The 16,175-nt window shown below is 35.7% G+C and overlaps 1 protein-coding gene across 3 annotated transcripts in view; it reads right to left on the bottom strand.

Moving 5' to 3' along the window:
* Positions 1 to 2,833: 2,833 nt before the first annotated feature.
* LOC117212627 (lachesin-like) overlaps positions 2,834 to 16,175 on the bottom strand; it is a 53,950-nt gene continuing 40,608 nt past the window's right edge. For 2 of the 3 annotated variants that reach the window (XM_033457568.1, XM_033457567.1), the window contains exons 5-8: positions 14,249 to 14,398; positions 13,104 to 13,148; positions 4,001 to 4,066; positions 2,834 to 3,512 (exon numbers count right to left, since the gene is read on the bottom strand). In XM_033457568.1, the coding sequence (XP_033313459.1) occupies positions 3,346 to 3,512; positions 4,001 to 4,066; positions 13,104 to 13,148; positions 14,249 to 14,398 (428 nt within the window). In that variant the 3' untranslated portion in view covers positions 2,834 to 3,345. The remainder of the gene's footprint in view (positions 3,513 to 4,000; positions 4,067 to 13,103; positions 13,149 to 14,248; positions 14,399 to 16,175) is intronic. The other variant, XM_033457565.1, reaches the window with a different exon arrangement.

The following is a 16,175-nucleotide window of genomic DNA, read 5'->3' as shown; positions in this document are numbered from 1 at the left end:
TTTACTTGTCGTACCTTCGTTATACATTCGAAATACAAGAAAACCGATAAGTACACAGTGCGAAAATTCCACTTTGTAATTTATTTATGCAAGATGTTCGAGTTTGAAATAAAAGACGAAAGAAATCTCGTATTTAGCATTAAGAAATACTCGTTTTAAAATTACCATAAACCTTTGGTCCTTGAGCTACGACAAACGTATAGTAAATAATTGAAGTATTGTCGAAGGACTTTTTAAACGTGTTTCGTATTTCATCAAAAGAAATAATTCTTTTTATTTCCGAAACACGTTGCACATTTCCATAAATAGGGAACAAATTTTTCTGATTTTACAAATATTTTTCGACATTATTCTGTCGTATCACGTAACGTGAATATAAACAAACTTTTCCATTTACCTACTAATGTAATCATTATACCGGTATATGCATTCAATTTCGACGTATTCTAAGTACATACATCTATAATCTTTGTATTTAAATGTGTTTTAATTCTAAAGCCTATAAGCTTCACGCTCTTTCGTACATTTTAATAAAATCTCTATGTTAGTGTATCGCTTAATTAAATCTATAAGTTTCAATTTACATTCCACTCGTATTACATTTATAGACTATATAGTAAAGTTAATGGCGTTTCTTTTTTTTTTTTTGTTATTCGAGACTGCTTAATGTCCCCGTTGTTACAAAAATTTGACGTAAATATGTATATGTATATAGTGTATATCTTTGAAATTGTTCAAGTCTGCATCGAATAGCGAACAATATGTAGATGCTGCCAATGGAAATGGAAAATTTCGTTTTCCCATTATTTAGTCTCATAGTTATCGTCTGCCAATTATTCGTACCAGTTTAAAACATGATACCGATTTGGAATGTTCTTTGAGAATTTTTTGAGAAATCGGATTTGCGAAACAGATTTCCAATCGCTGTCTTCTCGTGTAACGATAGCGAACAACTTCTCGTATGAAGTGTGCTTCGTAACGTATTCACGGCCGGCCACGTAAATATTCGGGCACCGTCTAAAACAGAGTAACCTCTTAAAATTCGACTCGAAGTCGATTGGAATGTTCGTAAAAGAATTGGCGAAAGGATTAGTTTGCCAGATGACGCGTAAACAATTTTTGAAAAAATTGGAATTGACCGGGATCGGGAAGAAAATAGTACAAGTCGTTTTTTACAACTTTTTTAACCGAGCTTGTAATGAAAAATTAAACGATACATTTTGTAGATTTATATCGGTTACATAGATATTGCATAGTTTCATGGCAATCGATCGATGCGGAAATAAGCGACAGACATGGAAAGGTCGAAAGACGCAAGGATCTTTAGATTTGCTACAGTTACAGATCGATCGTTGTGAAAAATTGCAATTTTCAACATGATGTTTAACCGTTCGTAGATCGTAACAACCGATTTCGATGAAATTTTCAACATGTACGTACGTAAAAGTATAACTGACATAAAGCTAGAAAACGTATTGTTCAAATTGTCGTTACAAAAGTTGTAAAAAGCCATCTTACTATTTTCTTCGCGATTCCAACCAATCGCAATTCTTTGACACGTCATTTGGTAAATTAATCGTCTTCAGTCATCGAGAGAACTCATTGTTACTATTTGTAAAAACGAAATTATTCATAATAATTTCAACGTTCAAAATAAGGGAAAAGTTTAGGTGGGACGTGCCTCCGTAATTTTTTTCACCCGACATCGACTGTTTCAAATTTTAGTTAATCCTACCTAACTGTAAAGAAATTTTTTTTCTTCGCGAAGAAAAACTATCTTGAAAAACACTAGCATAATTTAGCGACGAGCTTGCGATCTTCTTACACAATTTTCACGGATGGCTTGAGAAATTACAATTGAGGGACTGTACAGTTTTTTCTGCGCGCTGTTTCACAGAGAGATTCCATCTTCGATTGATCCATGATTTTTACGGGTCACGCGAGGTGTGATTTAGTTTCGGCCATCCTTCGTTATTTAATTATTTAATGCAGTTCAAGAGCGTCGAAACGATGCTCTCAGTCTTTGGATAATACTATATCTAACGTACTACATACAGTTATATTATATACATATATACGAATATACGATTACCTATACAAATACATGGGCCGTATTATAATACTTTATATATAATATGCGGTCGTATATGCATATGCATATGTATATGTATACGTATATGTATATGTATATGTATATGTATATGTATATATACACGAATGCATATCGATAATCGTTTCGTTCGATACACATTGTCCTTGGTATAAATACGAATCACTGGAGGCTTCCACCGAGGCTGTTGGTGCTAGTTGTCGTGCGCTCGTTATTACGTATTCGCAAAATCGATTATACCAGATTTCTATATGTTATCGATCTTCCTCGAGACTGAAACGACGGAAACGAAAAGTTTGATCTGTCGTAACTTAACGTTCTTTTTTTATTACGCAGCGATAAAAAGTTTGCGATATCGTTGTCACAAGGGATATAACTTTACGCAACAGATAGAGGTAAAAATTAGATATTTGTAAAGAAGAGTAAAAGTAAAGCGCTATATATTGTAATTCCTTCTTTCGAAGTATAATCGTAGTAGATAGTTTCGAAATTTTAGACAGAAACTTTCCCCGTGAACATTTTAGACACGCTCTGCGAAAAAATCTATGTGACTCTGTATATCTCTTACTTTATTATTATCTTCGTTTTCCTTTGTTCGATTATCTTTACCGCGTCTGTCTACACCGCGAAGAACATAAGAAAGAGTACTAAAAGTACTAACGTCTGACTAGAGAAACATAAAGATGAATTAAACAAAGTTTTCTAATTTAATCGCGTGAAACATCGAAGATGTTGATCGAAGAACGGCTACCACGATCTTAATCTCGTTGCAAAACGTTAACGCAACTGACTACGCGAAAACTACGAACGAAATTTCACATTGGCTACTATCTCGAAGTATAGCGTACCATTGAGCATGATCCAGGCCCGCTACACAACGCATCTGTAAATTCAATTCCAGCACAGGATCTTCTCGTGTTCCCTTACTTATTGCTCGCTACGTGACGTTCTCCGTGATAAAAGAATTTTTCCATCCGCTTAATCTACGCGATTACGGTTTACGAATAACTTACGACAGCTAATATCGTTACAGAATAATAATGATACTAATCATAATAGAGTATGTCGTCTTATAATACAGGTGTGATGGGTGGTCAGCGCGATTTCACGATTTAATTTATCCTCGGTATGGAGTCCCTGAGCGATGGATTTTTAAGTGGATTTACAAATTGTCGATGGGTGGCGATCGAAAGAAGGATCTGATGATAATGTGCTGGAACGGTGGGGGCCGCTCTTCAAGCCGGATGTAGCGTTCTTAACTGCGGATGATGGTAGAGGTAAATGGTGAATGTGACCAAAGCGAAAATCAAGCTGAAAGAGTCCTTGTTCGACGCCGCAGCCGAATCTTCGTAATCATCCTCTTCGTTTCCGCTGGTTTCTTTGCGGCCTCGTAACTTTAGATCTGCAAGAGGAAATCACGATACTCTTACGACGGCGTGTACAAATTGATTCGATGAAAATAGTTTAACGCAAGGTGTTTCGTCTATTTCATTTTTATTTGTTACCAATAGTATCCGATTCAGAGAAGAAACGCGCCTTTGCTTCAAAAATGAGAAAATTCGAAAATATCGAATAGAAAGCGTAGAGCAGAGTTTTTGAATACGATATAATTGCCAGCAACATAACGATACGTTATTTTCTTAATTAGATTCATTAACATTAACGAAAAGAACAACATTTATTCGTAGAACCGAATGAAACGTCGTTCTTCTCATTTCTCTCAAGGTAGAAAGAGAAACAAGTATTTCCACTGTTATTAGCTTTATAGCAGATACAAACGAGATACGAGTATATACACGTGTATATGTATATCTCATCATAATTAATAATGATAATCGTTATAGAGACGAGTTGTTTACGAAATACACGAGCGTATCTGAGACAATTTACCTCTTTCTTTCAGCATGTCTTGGTTTCCTTCGAATATATCGTTTCTCGAATTGTGCCTTAATTTCCCTGTAACAATATCGATGTTTATCAGATAAATCGTATCGAGTCGTGACATCTTATCGAGATACGAGAATCTAAACAATCCTGTAAACATGGCACGGCATTTACCGTTCTAAAAAAAAAAAAAAAAAAATGTCCTTCAGAATGGAATACACGTTGTATCTCTAACGTATTAGATAGATTGTAATATAAATTGCTTCCTTTATCGTTTTATCATCTTTTTGTCTTTTTCAACGTTTCAAGATATTCTGCGTTCCATACTCTAGTTTGTCGTCCATTTCTCCTCAAAGAAGAACAAATAGGCGAGACAGAAAAAGGAATCGTTGCATTTTTATCCGGTTTTTTCAAGTAAACAGCTTGAACCAGAGTTGACGTTAAATACGAATGAAAATGGAAAATGGAAAACCGTGGTTGCCTTTTCGCTGCAACCGGAAAATCGATCGGACGTTTTGTCGAAGTTCAAATCTAAGTTCGTTTGTCACGGTGAAAAATGCATCTTAGAGCTGCGTATTTTCTCAAGTAACGAGGGAAGAAGTTAAGAACAGGAGGTGGTTGCGAAACGACAGGATAAACTAACGTAGATCGACGCAACGATCGAGACATAATTGGCACGTTCCTTCGTGCCTTGATAAAAGATTCTCGCTAAATTCTCACTCATTTGAAACTTCCGTGTATTCTCTTTCATGTTGTTCGATCCACTCATATTTCTTTTCGTCTGTTTTAATATTTTTATCCGCGAATCGAATAAAACAAAATCAAATAGATACAAGTTCATTGGCATTTTCCAAAGAAGATACGTTTTGCGTTAAATTTTATCATTTCTCTGTTCTAAACGCTTAAATAAAATTATCGGCCATGTTTTTGCGCGAAAAATCAGTGAACGCTATAGAGTAAAGAAAATTTATTTTTTATATTAATCCATTTTATCCATCGGATGTACGTATCGATTATGATTTTCGGATGATCTCGAATATAGAAATTGCAAACGGTGCTAGGACCATACGTGCTGTTTTTCTTTGTAAGTTGTCTCTGTATAAATACTCGAAGCGATACCTATCGGCATCGATACAACGTTTCAAAGCGAGCAATCGTCAATCGCTATTCTCTTCCAATTGCTTCTGGCATCAGCGGCAATTCTAATTGGGAGATTTCATTGTCTCGTGGCAAGAGCTAACGCGATTAACCTTTTCGAGGGCTTAATCTATGCGCGAGTACGTTTTTCGTGTCTTTATAAAGATGGTGAACGAATAGCGCAGAAATAATCTTAAAAAACTGGCCTCTGCACGACTACCTCTGCCACGTTTCAGCTCCATCGATTTTTTGGCTTTTATACGAGGAAAGCGAAAAGCAACTTTTATCGTCAAGTCTTTTCACATATGCACGTTGACGAAACTGTATCGCCAAGGATACCGCTGTATATTCATCCGCTGTTTCATCTAGTCTCGTTATTTGTATCACTGGTTTTTCCTATCGCGTCTAATGCCAAACGTCCCTATAAATATTAGGTGAAGTAAAAAGTTCTGAGCGCTTTTTCGCTTTATTTCGACGATGAAATTAACATAGTCAAGATTATTCGATTTAGATTAAATATGCGCCGTTTTGTTCGATTACTTTTGTCCATTTTGAAGGCAATTTCATAATTCCGCGGTTGAAGAAGTCCTCGTCCCTATTGGTAAAAAACTTGACCAGCTCATTTTCACAAGCCTCTCTTGAGGCCAGTTTTGTACCATCAAGAAAATTTTGCAAAAACTTAAAAAGGTGATAATCGCTTGGTGCCAGGTCTGGACTGTACGGCGGATGCGATAGAACCTCCCAGCCAAGCTCTCGGAGCTTCTGACGCGTCGTTAAAGATGTGTGCGGCCTGGCGTTGTCTTGATGGAACACAACACCTTTCCTATTGGCCAATTCTGGCCGCTTCTGGTCGATCGCCTGCTTCAGTCTGGTCAGTTGTTGACAATAGAGGTCCGAATTAAGTGTTTGCCCCGATGGGAGCAGCTCATAATGGATGATTCCCTTCCAATCCCACCAAACACACAATAAAACCTTCTTGGCCGTTAATCCACGCTTGGCGATCGTTTGGGCCGGCCCACCGCGATTGGACCACGATCTTTTTCGGCTGTTGTTCTCGTATGTGACCCATTTTTCATCGCCAGTCACCATCCGCTTCAAAAATGGGTCGATTTCGTTACGTCTCAACAAAGAATCGCAGGCATCAATTCGGTCCAAAAGGTTCTTTTGCGTCAATTCATGTGGCACCCATACGTCGAGCTTCTTCTTGAGACCAGCCTTATGCAAATGGTTCCAAACGGTTTTCTGGCTAATCTTCAGTTCCTGGGCAATGGAATAAGTGCTCACATGCCGGTCCGACTCGACGATTTCCATGATTTTATCCACATTTTCGACGATTGGCCTACCAGAGCGTGCCTCATCTTCGACGTCCATATTACCAGAACGGAATCGTTGGAACCACCGCTTTGCTGTTGCATTCGATACTGTACTGGGTCCATAAACAGCACAAATTTTTTTGGCCGCCTGCTCCGCCTTTTCACCTTGGTCGTAGTGGTACTGAAGAATGTATCGAATTTTCTCTTTTTTTATCTCCATTTTCGAACGCTGTAACACACAACTGGCTTCACCGAACACAAAACTGACAAAGAACCTTTTTGATGCGTAATATCACCTTGAAATCGGTGTATACTATGACTCGATGCGATGTGCACATCGTGAGATATGGCTCACTAAAGACATCTAGCGAAAAACGCTCAGAACTTTTTACTTAACCTAATAGATTCAGATTCCGAATTCAGATTTCAGGCTTAATCATATAGAATTGTTTTTAGGCCGCTATCTTTCAGAAATCTAAAATTTTTTATCTTTTTCTAATTATCTAATTATCTAAATCGATCGTCGTGATTTCTATAAAACCAGCGAGTGTTCCGCTGCTTAGGAATCCAATTTTTCAATCCCAAGGAAGATTCTACTACAAAGCATATTTTTGTCGAAAGAAAATAATTGCAAGTGTCGAATGTACATAGGCTGCGTCTGTGTTACGCAACGATTGACTTTTTCCCTCCAACATGTATCTTCGTAAAGCGAAGAAGTAAAATGTATTTAACGCCTATGGACGTTCGTAGAATGGAAAGGATTTTTTAGACTTTCCTTTCCGAAAGAAGCTACCGAAAGCCGATCGCGAAATCGAAGCTTGGCTTAGACATCGAACGTTTAATAGTTGAATAGCAGCGCGTCACATTTCATTCTCGTGATTTTGTTCGTTGGTAATACTGCGATATTTGCTCTAAATCCCGAAGCAGGTACTGGTGCAGAGAAGAGTGGACAGAGTTCAATAAAGTTGACCTATGGCTCGAAACGGCTCTATAAATCTTCCATCGAACGCAACGTCGCCTCTCAATCTGTTAGCATCAAAATATTTTGCATATATCGATTTCCGGCCTTCGAGTGTACACGCAAATGCGGCTGGACACTGAGCCAATAATAAATCCTGGATTTTTCATTACAATAGAACAGAGAGAGAGAGAGAGAGAGAGAGAGAAAGAGAGTATTCATGAAATAGAAAAGCGAATGGTATCCCTTGTTGTTAAGAAACGTGCCTATTGAGTATTAAATTCAAATCGATCGAAGCAAATTAATAGAGACGTCGACACTAAAATTATTCTACCCGTGTTCTCCGTCCGATGAAATTAATCATCCGAATATTAATAAAAGAATTTCAATCTTAACAAGCGATCGAGCAAATATAAATATCCAAAAAATATTCATATGATTAATAACATTACACTTTTTCGATCGATATACATAAATATATACGCGTATATACGCTTAGATAGTACATAATTTACAGATAAATACACAATGTTGACTAAACATAATAATTTAGTAATAAATTTACATCGATTTACGATGGATTACAACTTGAATATTAACTAGGAAAAACAATGAGCTTTTACTCCCTGTGTAATTATATCAAATAGCGTTCTCAAGAGGTTATTTAAACATACCCGAATTATAAATCATCCAGTAGGTACGAGATTATGAAAATGAAGAAATCCTTCCATTGTTCATTTTTCAAAGAAAATCCCTGAGAAAATGTAAATGTGGTATAAATGAAAAGAAGCTCCGTACGGAACTGGTTCAAAGGGAAAGAAGATAATAGACATAAAGGTATATCGGGTGATATAGCTGAGGGAAGTTGCATATGTGTGTGTATATATATATATACATATGATGTAATATTATAAATTTATGTAAATTTAAATGTACAAAAATGCATAGAACGCTTAATAATACAGGATAACAATAATATACAATACTATATAAAGTATCCGAGGTAAGATTTTTTATAATATTCAGAGACTGAAAGTAATCTGTGCTTGGATTTTACTATTTTTTAATCGATCGCGTTCGTAAAACTATCATCATCGCAAAACTATCGTCAAACATCCGCAGCCTAGTAATTCTACGTTAAGATACGATTAACGGCAAAGTATTTTAATACAACATTCGTACATACTCCTCCGTATTTAAAATTTTTACCAATAAAATATGACTCCAACTATGATGAAACGTACGATGAAAAGTTGAAGCACGCGCAAACTATTTTAACGGGTCGGAAATTTTTGTGTTCGCGTTATATACAAAATAAACATTTCAAAATATTTTAATTTCAAATATTTAATACCAGCTATCGCTATTATATGTATTATATGTATTTCAATTAGAACTATTTTTCTTGATGTTTTCGATATTGGATAGAACGATATCTGAAATATTTGAAAATCAAACTTAAAAGTCAGTTTCGTGAGATTTATTTGTACGAAGTAGAATCTCGTGTTCTGTATGAACTGTTAAAATACTATGATACGATACAATCTCGATTTGTAGGGTATAATTTTCAATACCGTTACGTACACTATTTCTTTGTACGATCAAAATTTTATCCAGTCATACTTCTTCGTATTTGCGCGCATTTATATTTCTGTCGAATATTCCAGCATTATGAAGTGGCGAAAAAAATATTCTCTGCAAGAGGTAGTTTAAAAAACACGGCCGAATTTAGTTGCTCCGGATAGAAATCGCGAATAATGTTGTCCAAAGTTGTTGAGAAACTAGCGATAGAATGCGCAACTATTCATACGCATTGTTCAAGTTGATAACTATCGACACTATTGACGATAATTTGTTGCAAATACCAAAACGCTCGATCTACGAATATTTCAGTTGTATAAAAGCGTAGTTCATCCGTTACACGCATCCGTTTTATTATTATCGAGAAATGAACGAACACCTTTTACTAAAATGCTCGATATTAGTTGAAACGGTAAATTTGAAATATTTAAAACTGATTTCGCAAGATTTATTACTATTTAATACAGTTACGCGCTACATGTTATCTTCGGGCAAGGTACACGTATAAAAAGTTAGATTTTTCTAAAAGAACGCTACAGATAGAAATATACAGAAATATGTATACTACAGATACGTTAAAAAAGCGAAAGAAAGAAATTCTTCCATCGAATATTTTATTCTTCGTTTACGATTTAACTTCCGCCATCGTACTAAATTAATCCAATTTTTCCCCTAAATTTTCCTCTGTCCCATCAATTTCAAACATTACGTAGCATTTTATTTTAAACGTTGCGCGAATTCTAGCAATAGCTTTGGAATTATTTATTAGAGGGAAAATTGAGAAAATTGATTATATAAAATAGATATATTTTAAATGTAAATATAAAAGGGTATAATAGGGAGAATCGACGTTTTATCGAAAAGTATAATAAAACTTGGATGAAGAAGCTATTACAAACCACGTAAGAATTTATAATTCATGTAAGATAGAACGTTGAATGTTCGTAGGATTTTCGGAAATTTGCGCGTGTATTGAAAAACGAACTGGAAGTTTAGCAAAAGCCTGGCATTCTGCTCGTAGGGAAAAGGGTTTGATGAACAAGGTGTAAGTTCAAAATGGCATTCAACCGTGGCTTTTTATAGAGGCGTTCTTCTAAACGTCTAGCTCCTCTGAAACGGGTTCTATCGACTTTTGTACGTCTTTTTCGCAACCAGCTGCCTGTCGAAAGCAAATGAGATGGTGAGCTTGTAAATCTGACACGGCGGTTCCTATTCATTCGCGATTTCACACAGAAATGGTTCCGTCTCGACTTGAAAAACGAGCGTCGCGATCATGTTGAACCTGAACTGTCCTTGGAGAGACTTTCAAGAGTTACACGTACAGATCTCTGTGAATTTTTCGCAGCAAAATCCGACTTTGCCAACGTTTGTATTTCACAGAGACTTAACGCGTAAACATCGAGTAAAATAATTTTTAAGGTGGGTTTATACCAGGTTCGTCGATGTGTCCTGCCATTTTTATTCCCTCAAAGTCCGTATCTCTACCGATTGACCTATCAATGTATCGGATATATTTCCTCGAAATTTCGTCACACAGTCTCGTAATGATTTCAGGCTGTCTAAGGACGATTGTGAAAGCTGCCTCTGTCGCAAGTTTCGTTATCCGTAATTGCAAATACGAGATGCACTTTGTTATTTCAACAACGGATGATTTGTTCAGCGATATTAGGTGCTTCGCTTCTATCTATAGCTTATAGACTTAACTGCGATTTGTGTGGAAATCTCGCAACAGAAATGTAAATATAATAAGGAAAATGGCTGGTAATAGAATTTTTCGATCGATCTAATGTACGAAGGAAGCGTTATATCTTGACGCGTCCTCTCCATTTATATGCCTCAGTTTGGTTCAAGTGTTACAACGCCATACATTTGCAACGAAATAGGCGTATATCTGCAAAGTTGTGCTTCGTGGCTTTAGAGCAAACAATAGGGTCGAGATACAGCGACAGAGTGACCAAACGATATCGTGGGATTTATCCTTCGATAGCCTTAAACGGCCAATTCAATTTACACACAGAGGATACTAGTACGTTTTATACAGCTACGAAGGATACTGACATCGGACGGTGTACCAACGGTTAACAAAATCGATATCGAAGGTGACGCCAGTAGAGTACACGTTGCACGGATATAAAAGTGTCGATTTGTTTACCAGAAATCGACAAAGCTTAGTAACACGATTGCTAACTGACAAACAATCGTCGAACGGCATCTGACTATGGTCGAATAACCTCGTTTGTTTGCTTCCACGATAAACGAATCCGACGTAATCGAAACATATTTTAGTATTAAATCGGTAAGCGATACGAATTAGGTAAATGGAACTACTACTCGCGAATATTTTATTCTATACCATAATCGTATTATTAACCGCGAAATCGCGTAGTTTCACGCGAGTTGCGAAAAAGATGTTGGCAATATTTATACACGCTATCGTATGTATGTTCGTCGCTGTATATCACGTTAATCTCGACGCATCAAAAACGCGTGGAAAGTTCGAAATATTCGAGAAACTTGTAATAAAACTGTATTTACGCAAAAAGTATACTGGTATTTTATCCAATGAAGTTGTCACTGTGTATACCGCGTTGTCACTGTGATATTACGCGAGACAAATACGAACGCTGAAATTCCTTTGATATCTTTGTTCTTCTGCCAGCGTTCGATCAACGTCAAACGCGAAGAAATAAACAAACAGAAAAAAGAAATTTAACCGAGTTACTCGGTTCATCGGAGTTGGCGAAAAAACGAAATGTTACCGCGCTGTGCATGGTAAACGTAATAAAGTTGGGTCGACAAAGTTCGGACAATTTCGGACCAGTTATTACCTTACAAAACTAATCCACGTGGATTCGATCCACATTACCGCTGGTGATGCTATCCTGTGGCTCATCAGAGGAAAGGCAATTTTATTTTCGAAACTGACACGCGATTATCCCAGGGCGAAATAAGCTTTGATGGGGGCCACGTCGGTGAAAGCAAGGGACTCGTGTCTAGCTTTTGTAGAGGTTGTGATTCAAGAGAATATCCGTTGAGTGGATTGGCATGCACAAACCAGACACTCGATCTAATTAATCAGCGACCCGTTATTTCATCGCAAGTACGTTACGCTGCATCATTCGGAAAGTACTACTCGACACAAAGCGAGCAATAACACAGCGAGCGATTTCTGGCTTGCGTGTCGAGCATAAAAAATAAAGCACCACCGCGGACGATCTGGATTCCCTGAGACTGACAAAAAAAAAAAAAGAAGAAAAAAAAAGAAAAAATAAAACAGAAAGAAAGAAAGAAAAAAAGGCAAAATACCGAACGGAATAATAACAAGTAGATTTCGAAATCGTTAATCCACCAAGTGTTGCCTTCCGTGATAAAAATGCGATATTATTTGGAAAATGTATCGTGCGTGGAAAGTCATGCGACAAAAGGGATATCGAAGTATAAGATATACGTACGTGTCTTTTCTATTATAACGAAATTGAAAACTTCGTTCTATAGCAATAAATATCGTTTAAAGCAACATTTTGAACCAATTATACGTTTTAATCGATTGTAATGCGAGAACGGTAAAATTACTGTAATTGAGCAAAAAATTACCGAGCTTGTCGGAAGAGTTCGCAAAGTAACAATTTATTGGAATTTTAATATTACCAGAGACTGGCGATAAGAAATCTCATTTGCGTATCAAATTGTGTCGTGATTATGTTTGAACCAACTAATGCATTAACACCACTCCAAATTGATTCTATTCCCTAACCAACTATTTGGATTACTGATAATTTGTTCCTGATTTAAAGGCATGTTTGTACGTGACATGTATTAATATAGCGAGGCTAATGCTTGGAAATAGTTCGAGTAATTAATAAACGTAACGTTTAGTGGTATGTTTATTAAGTTATATAAACTTTGAACAAAATTTCGCCGAGATAAATTTTTCTAAATCGATTTGGTGGCAAATTTGCGGCAAAGATAATTTCTAAATGTATATCACATACGTTTAGAATTGCCCCTGGATCTTATTGTTATTGCCTTCGATCTTATTATCGTACTATCTTACAAACTATGATTCTCAAATAAATAATATTCGTGGCGAAGAAAAATAAAATGTAAACTAGGGATTTACCTTTGTATTTTGTATTACTACCAGTAGAGTTCGAAGATGTTATTGCTAAAACATATGGAAAAGATACATTATAATTATTTTATTAAATTATTTATACTAAAATATATTTATATATATATATATATATACATATATATACAACCAGATACGATGATTAGATCAGACGAAACGTCTTATCGTTAGATACATATATGGCTATATATTGGTTATTTAGAATATGTACATTGAGATATTCGGGTGCTAATATTTTAAGGCGTAACGAGTATAAACAACAGCGGAGAATTTTATAAAAACATACAAGATTGAATTTTAGAGAATAGAATTGTATTGTATAAACGTTATACGTTGTCGTTGTATAAATAAATTCAAAAGATTTTATCTCTTTCCGTAGAATTTAAAGGTCTCGTGTAACTACGACTTTAAATAAAAAGAGCTATTTGTCGCGATAGCATACGAATATTATAAAATAACGATATAAAGTATAAAAGATCACGTCATACTCTTCGATATCAACCGACCAAACGATACGTACTGGATGATCGGAAACCAAGTTTCACGACCGTCGGATCGATGGAGAATACTTTCAACGGTATAATTCTGTAATTTCTAATAAAAAGCAGGATAACTTCAAAATTGTAGTAAAAAAAGATAAAATTTGTTATCGTGATATTACGGTGAAGCGATGAAATCTGGTTTTTAGAAGAAACGTGTTGAGAACACGGAGAGATTATTCTGATAAAATTTTATATCACGACAAAGCTACCGTTACGAGGTATTTAAAGAGTTTAACAAAAGGCTTCAACTAGGAAGTAATTTTCGATGAGTTTCCTTAAGCATGGTTGTTTTAACGAGATGAGCCGCCCGCTCGTCTTACTATAGGCTGAAAAATCGCCTGCAAAATCCAGAAAATTTTATCGACGTTCTACTTTATTAGCAGTAAAATCGCTTCTATTTGTAAAAATAATGCGACCCTTTCGTAGTTCTAAAGAATATAATAGTTGTCGAAAGAAAATTAAAGCGCCGTTGAGACGATACGTATTTTTAAATAAAGATTTGTTGCAAGTTCGGTAAAATTTTGTTTCCGTATACAGGCAGTGTACAGATAGTGTTATACGAATGTTGGAAAAATACTTAATTATACTCACGATAAACTTTGATGGTGCCATCGGTGTCTCCTAATGCATTTCTAGACACGCACTTATACGATCCAAAATCGGATGGACTGACGGAACTTATCGTTAATTTCATATGAACTTTATACGCGTTGTCCAATAGTACAGGCTCGTATTTCCCTCCTGAAAGAAATTATAATCCTGTCAATTCATGAATCGATGTCGACATTAATTACCATTGAAATTATATCGCTTTATTATTTTGACACGTTATTAAAATAGAAGTCTACACACACCTGACGCGGATCTTATTCTTCATTCCACATTAAATAAAGAATATATCGATAAATTTTATTCGAAGGAATATTTATTCGGTACTTGTGCGAAACTTTATTGCGATTTAATGAAACGTATTTCCTGAAGTATTGTATTAAAATTTGAAATTGCAATATTTTGCGAATCGTATAAAATATTTTACAAAATATTACATAAATATCGAAATTCCGATTACGATCACTATTCGATTTAATAATTTTAAAATAAATAATTAAAATTATTAAATCGAATAGGTAATTTTTTACGTTATTATTTAAATTACGATATATTGATTAGGATAAAGTAAAGTAGAGTAACAATAACATATATGTACGAAGACAAATTACTTAGGGACGAAGTTGACGTTAAATATGTACGTATCAACAAAACACGATTAAATGGAATAAAATTTGTAATTTGCTTTAACGAGATAACTATCATGCGTCGAAATCGAATTTACTAAAACGTCGATAATATTGTAAAACTTGTCTAAATACGTTATCTCTACGATGATAACAAATCATCGAGCATTTGAATTTCATGCAAGAAATGTTCATATCGAATTTGTTACGTTGTTTTACGATTTCGAGTACGCATACGCGATTTACATGTATTACGTATAAAAAGAAGAGAAACTTTGTATTTTTGTGTTTTTGTATTTTGGTGGTAAATTCACGTATCCTCTCGAAGAGATTCAAATTGCCTTCGATAACGTAGTATGTTAGACGATCGTGCAAATTTTTAATAAGCAAAATCTAGTGTATCGTCTTGTGGAATGGCGAGTGCCGCGCGTGTTACGGTTTCGTATCTAACGAATATTTCACCGCTGTGTATCAAACGTGTTCGGTTGCAATTAAAAGCTTTCGTCTTTTCTTTTTTTGCGAAACAACCCGTTTAGATTTCTAGACGGTCATGAAATAAAACATCTACACACCGTAATTTACAGAGAAAAGTTCAGTTCTTTAATTGGTGGGCGCTAAAACGATGGAAAAGCGAAATGTATTTAAACGACTGATATTTTTTGCCGCTTGGCACCGCTTATAAAAACTGTTTTCAGGATAGTTATCTCGCACATTTACGGCATAGCAGTTTCTTTAAGTCGTGAAAACAGCATGGTAAAATGTTGATTCTGTGTTGAAAGAAATTTAATAGCAGATTATGCTTTGTACATTTCATTCGTTACTCTGTATTTTCCTTAATTTGTCCTTTCATTTTCGTTCTACGCGGTTGAGCGCGACCGTGTCTTCCTTTCCCTTGCATCATTACGTTCGATAGTAAACACTGTCACCATAATTTAGAGGAATTTCTACTTATGCCTAATATTCTATATATTTTCGTATTGTCGTCATGCCAAGGTACCGACTGTACTGTAATGAATTTAAAAAGCTCGTAATGTTGCGATTACGAGAAAGTATAAAAAATAAGTCAGTTTACAAATCGTATCATCGATTATCATCGGCAAATTACGATCATAAAATCGGCAGGTTAGTTCCATTTCTAACGAAATACTGGCGCCTCGTAACCACGTCGTCATCTTAAAATGACGACAAGTCGTGACGATCGATCCGGTAGATAATAAATAACTCTTCGCTCGCCGTTTTTTTACGGAAATGGTCGTGTACCGTGCAAAACGAGTATAGAAATT

This window comes from Bombus bifarius, unplaced genomic scaffold, assembly GCF_011952205.1.
Source record: "Bombus bifarius isolate JDL3187 unplaced genomic scaffold, Bbif_JDL3187 scf7180000008334, whole genome shotgun sequence".
Taxonomy (NCBI): Eukaryota; Metazoa; Arthropoda; class Insecta; order Hymenoptera; family Apidae; genus Bombus; species Bombus bifarius.
Note: the sequence above shows the minus strand (reverse complement) of the source record. Positions and strands in the feature narration are given on the sequence as shown.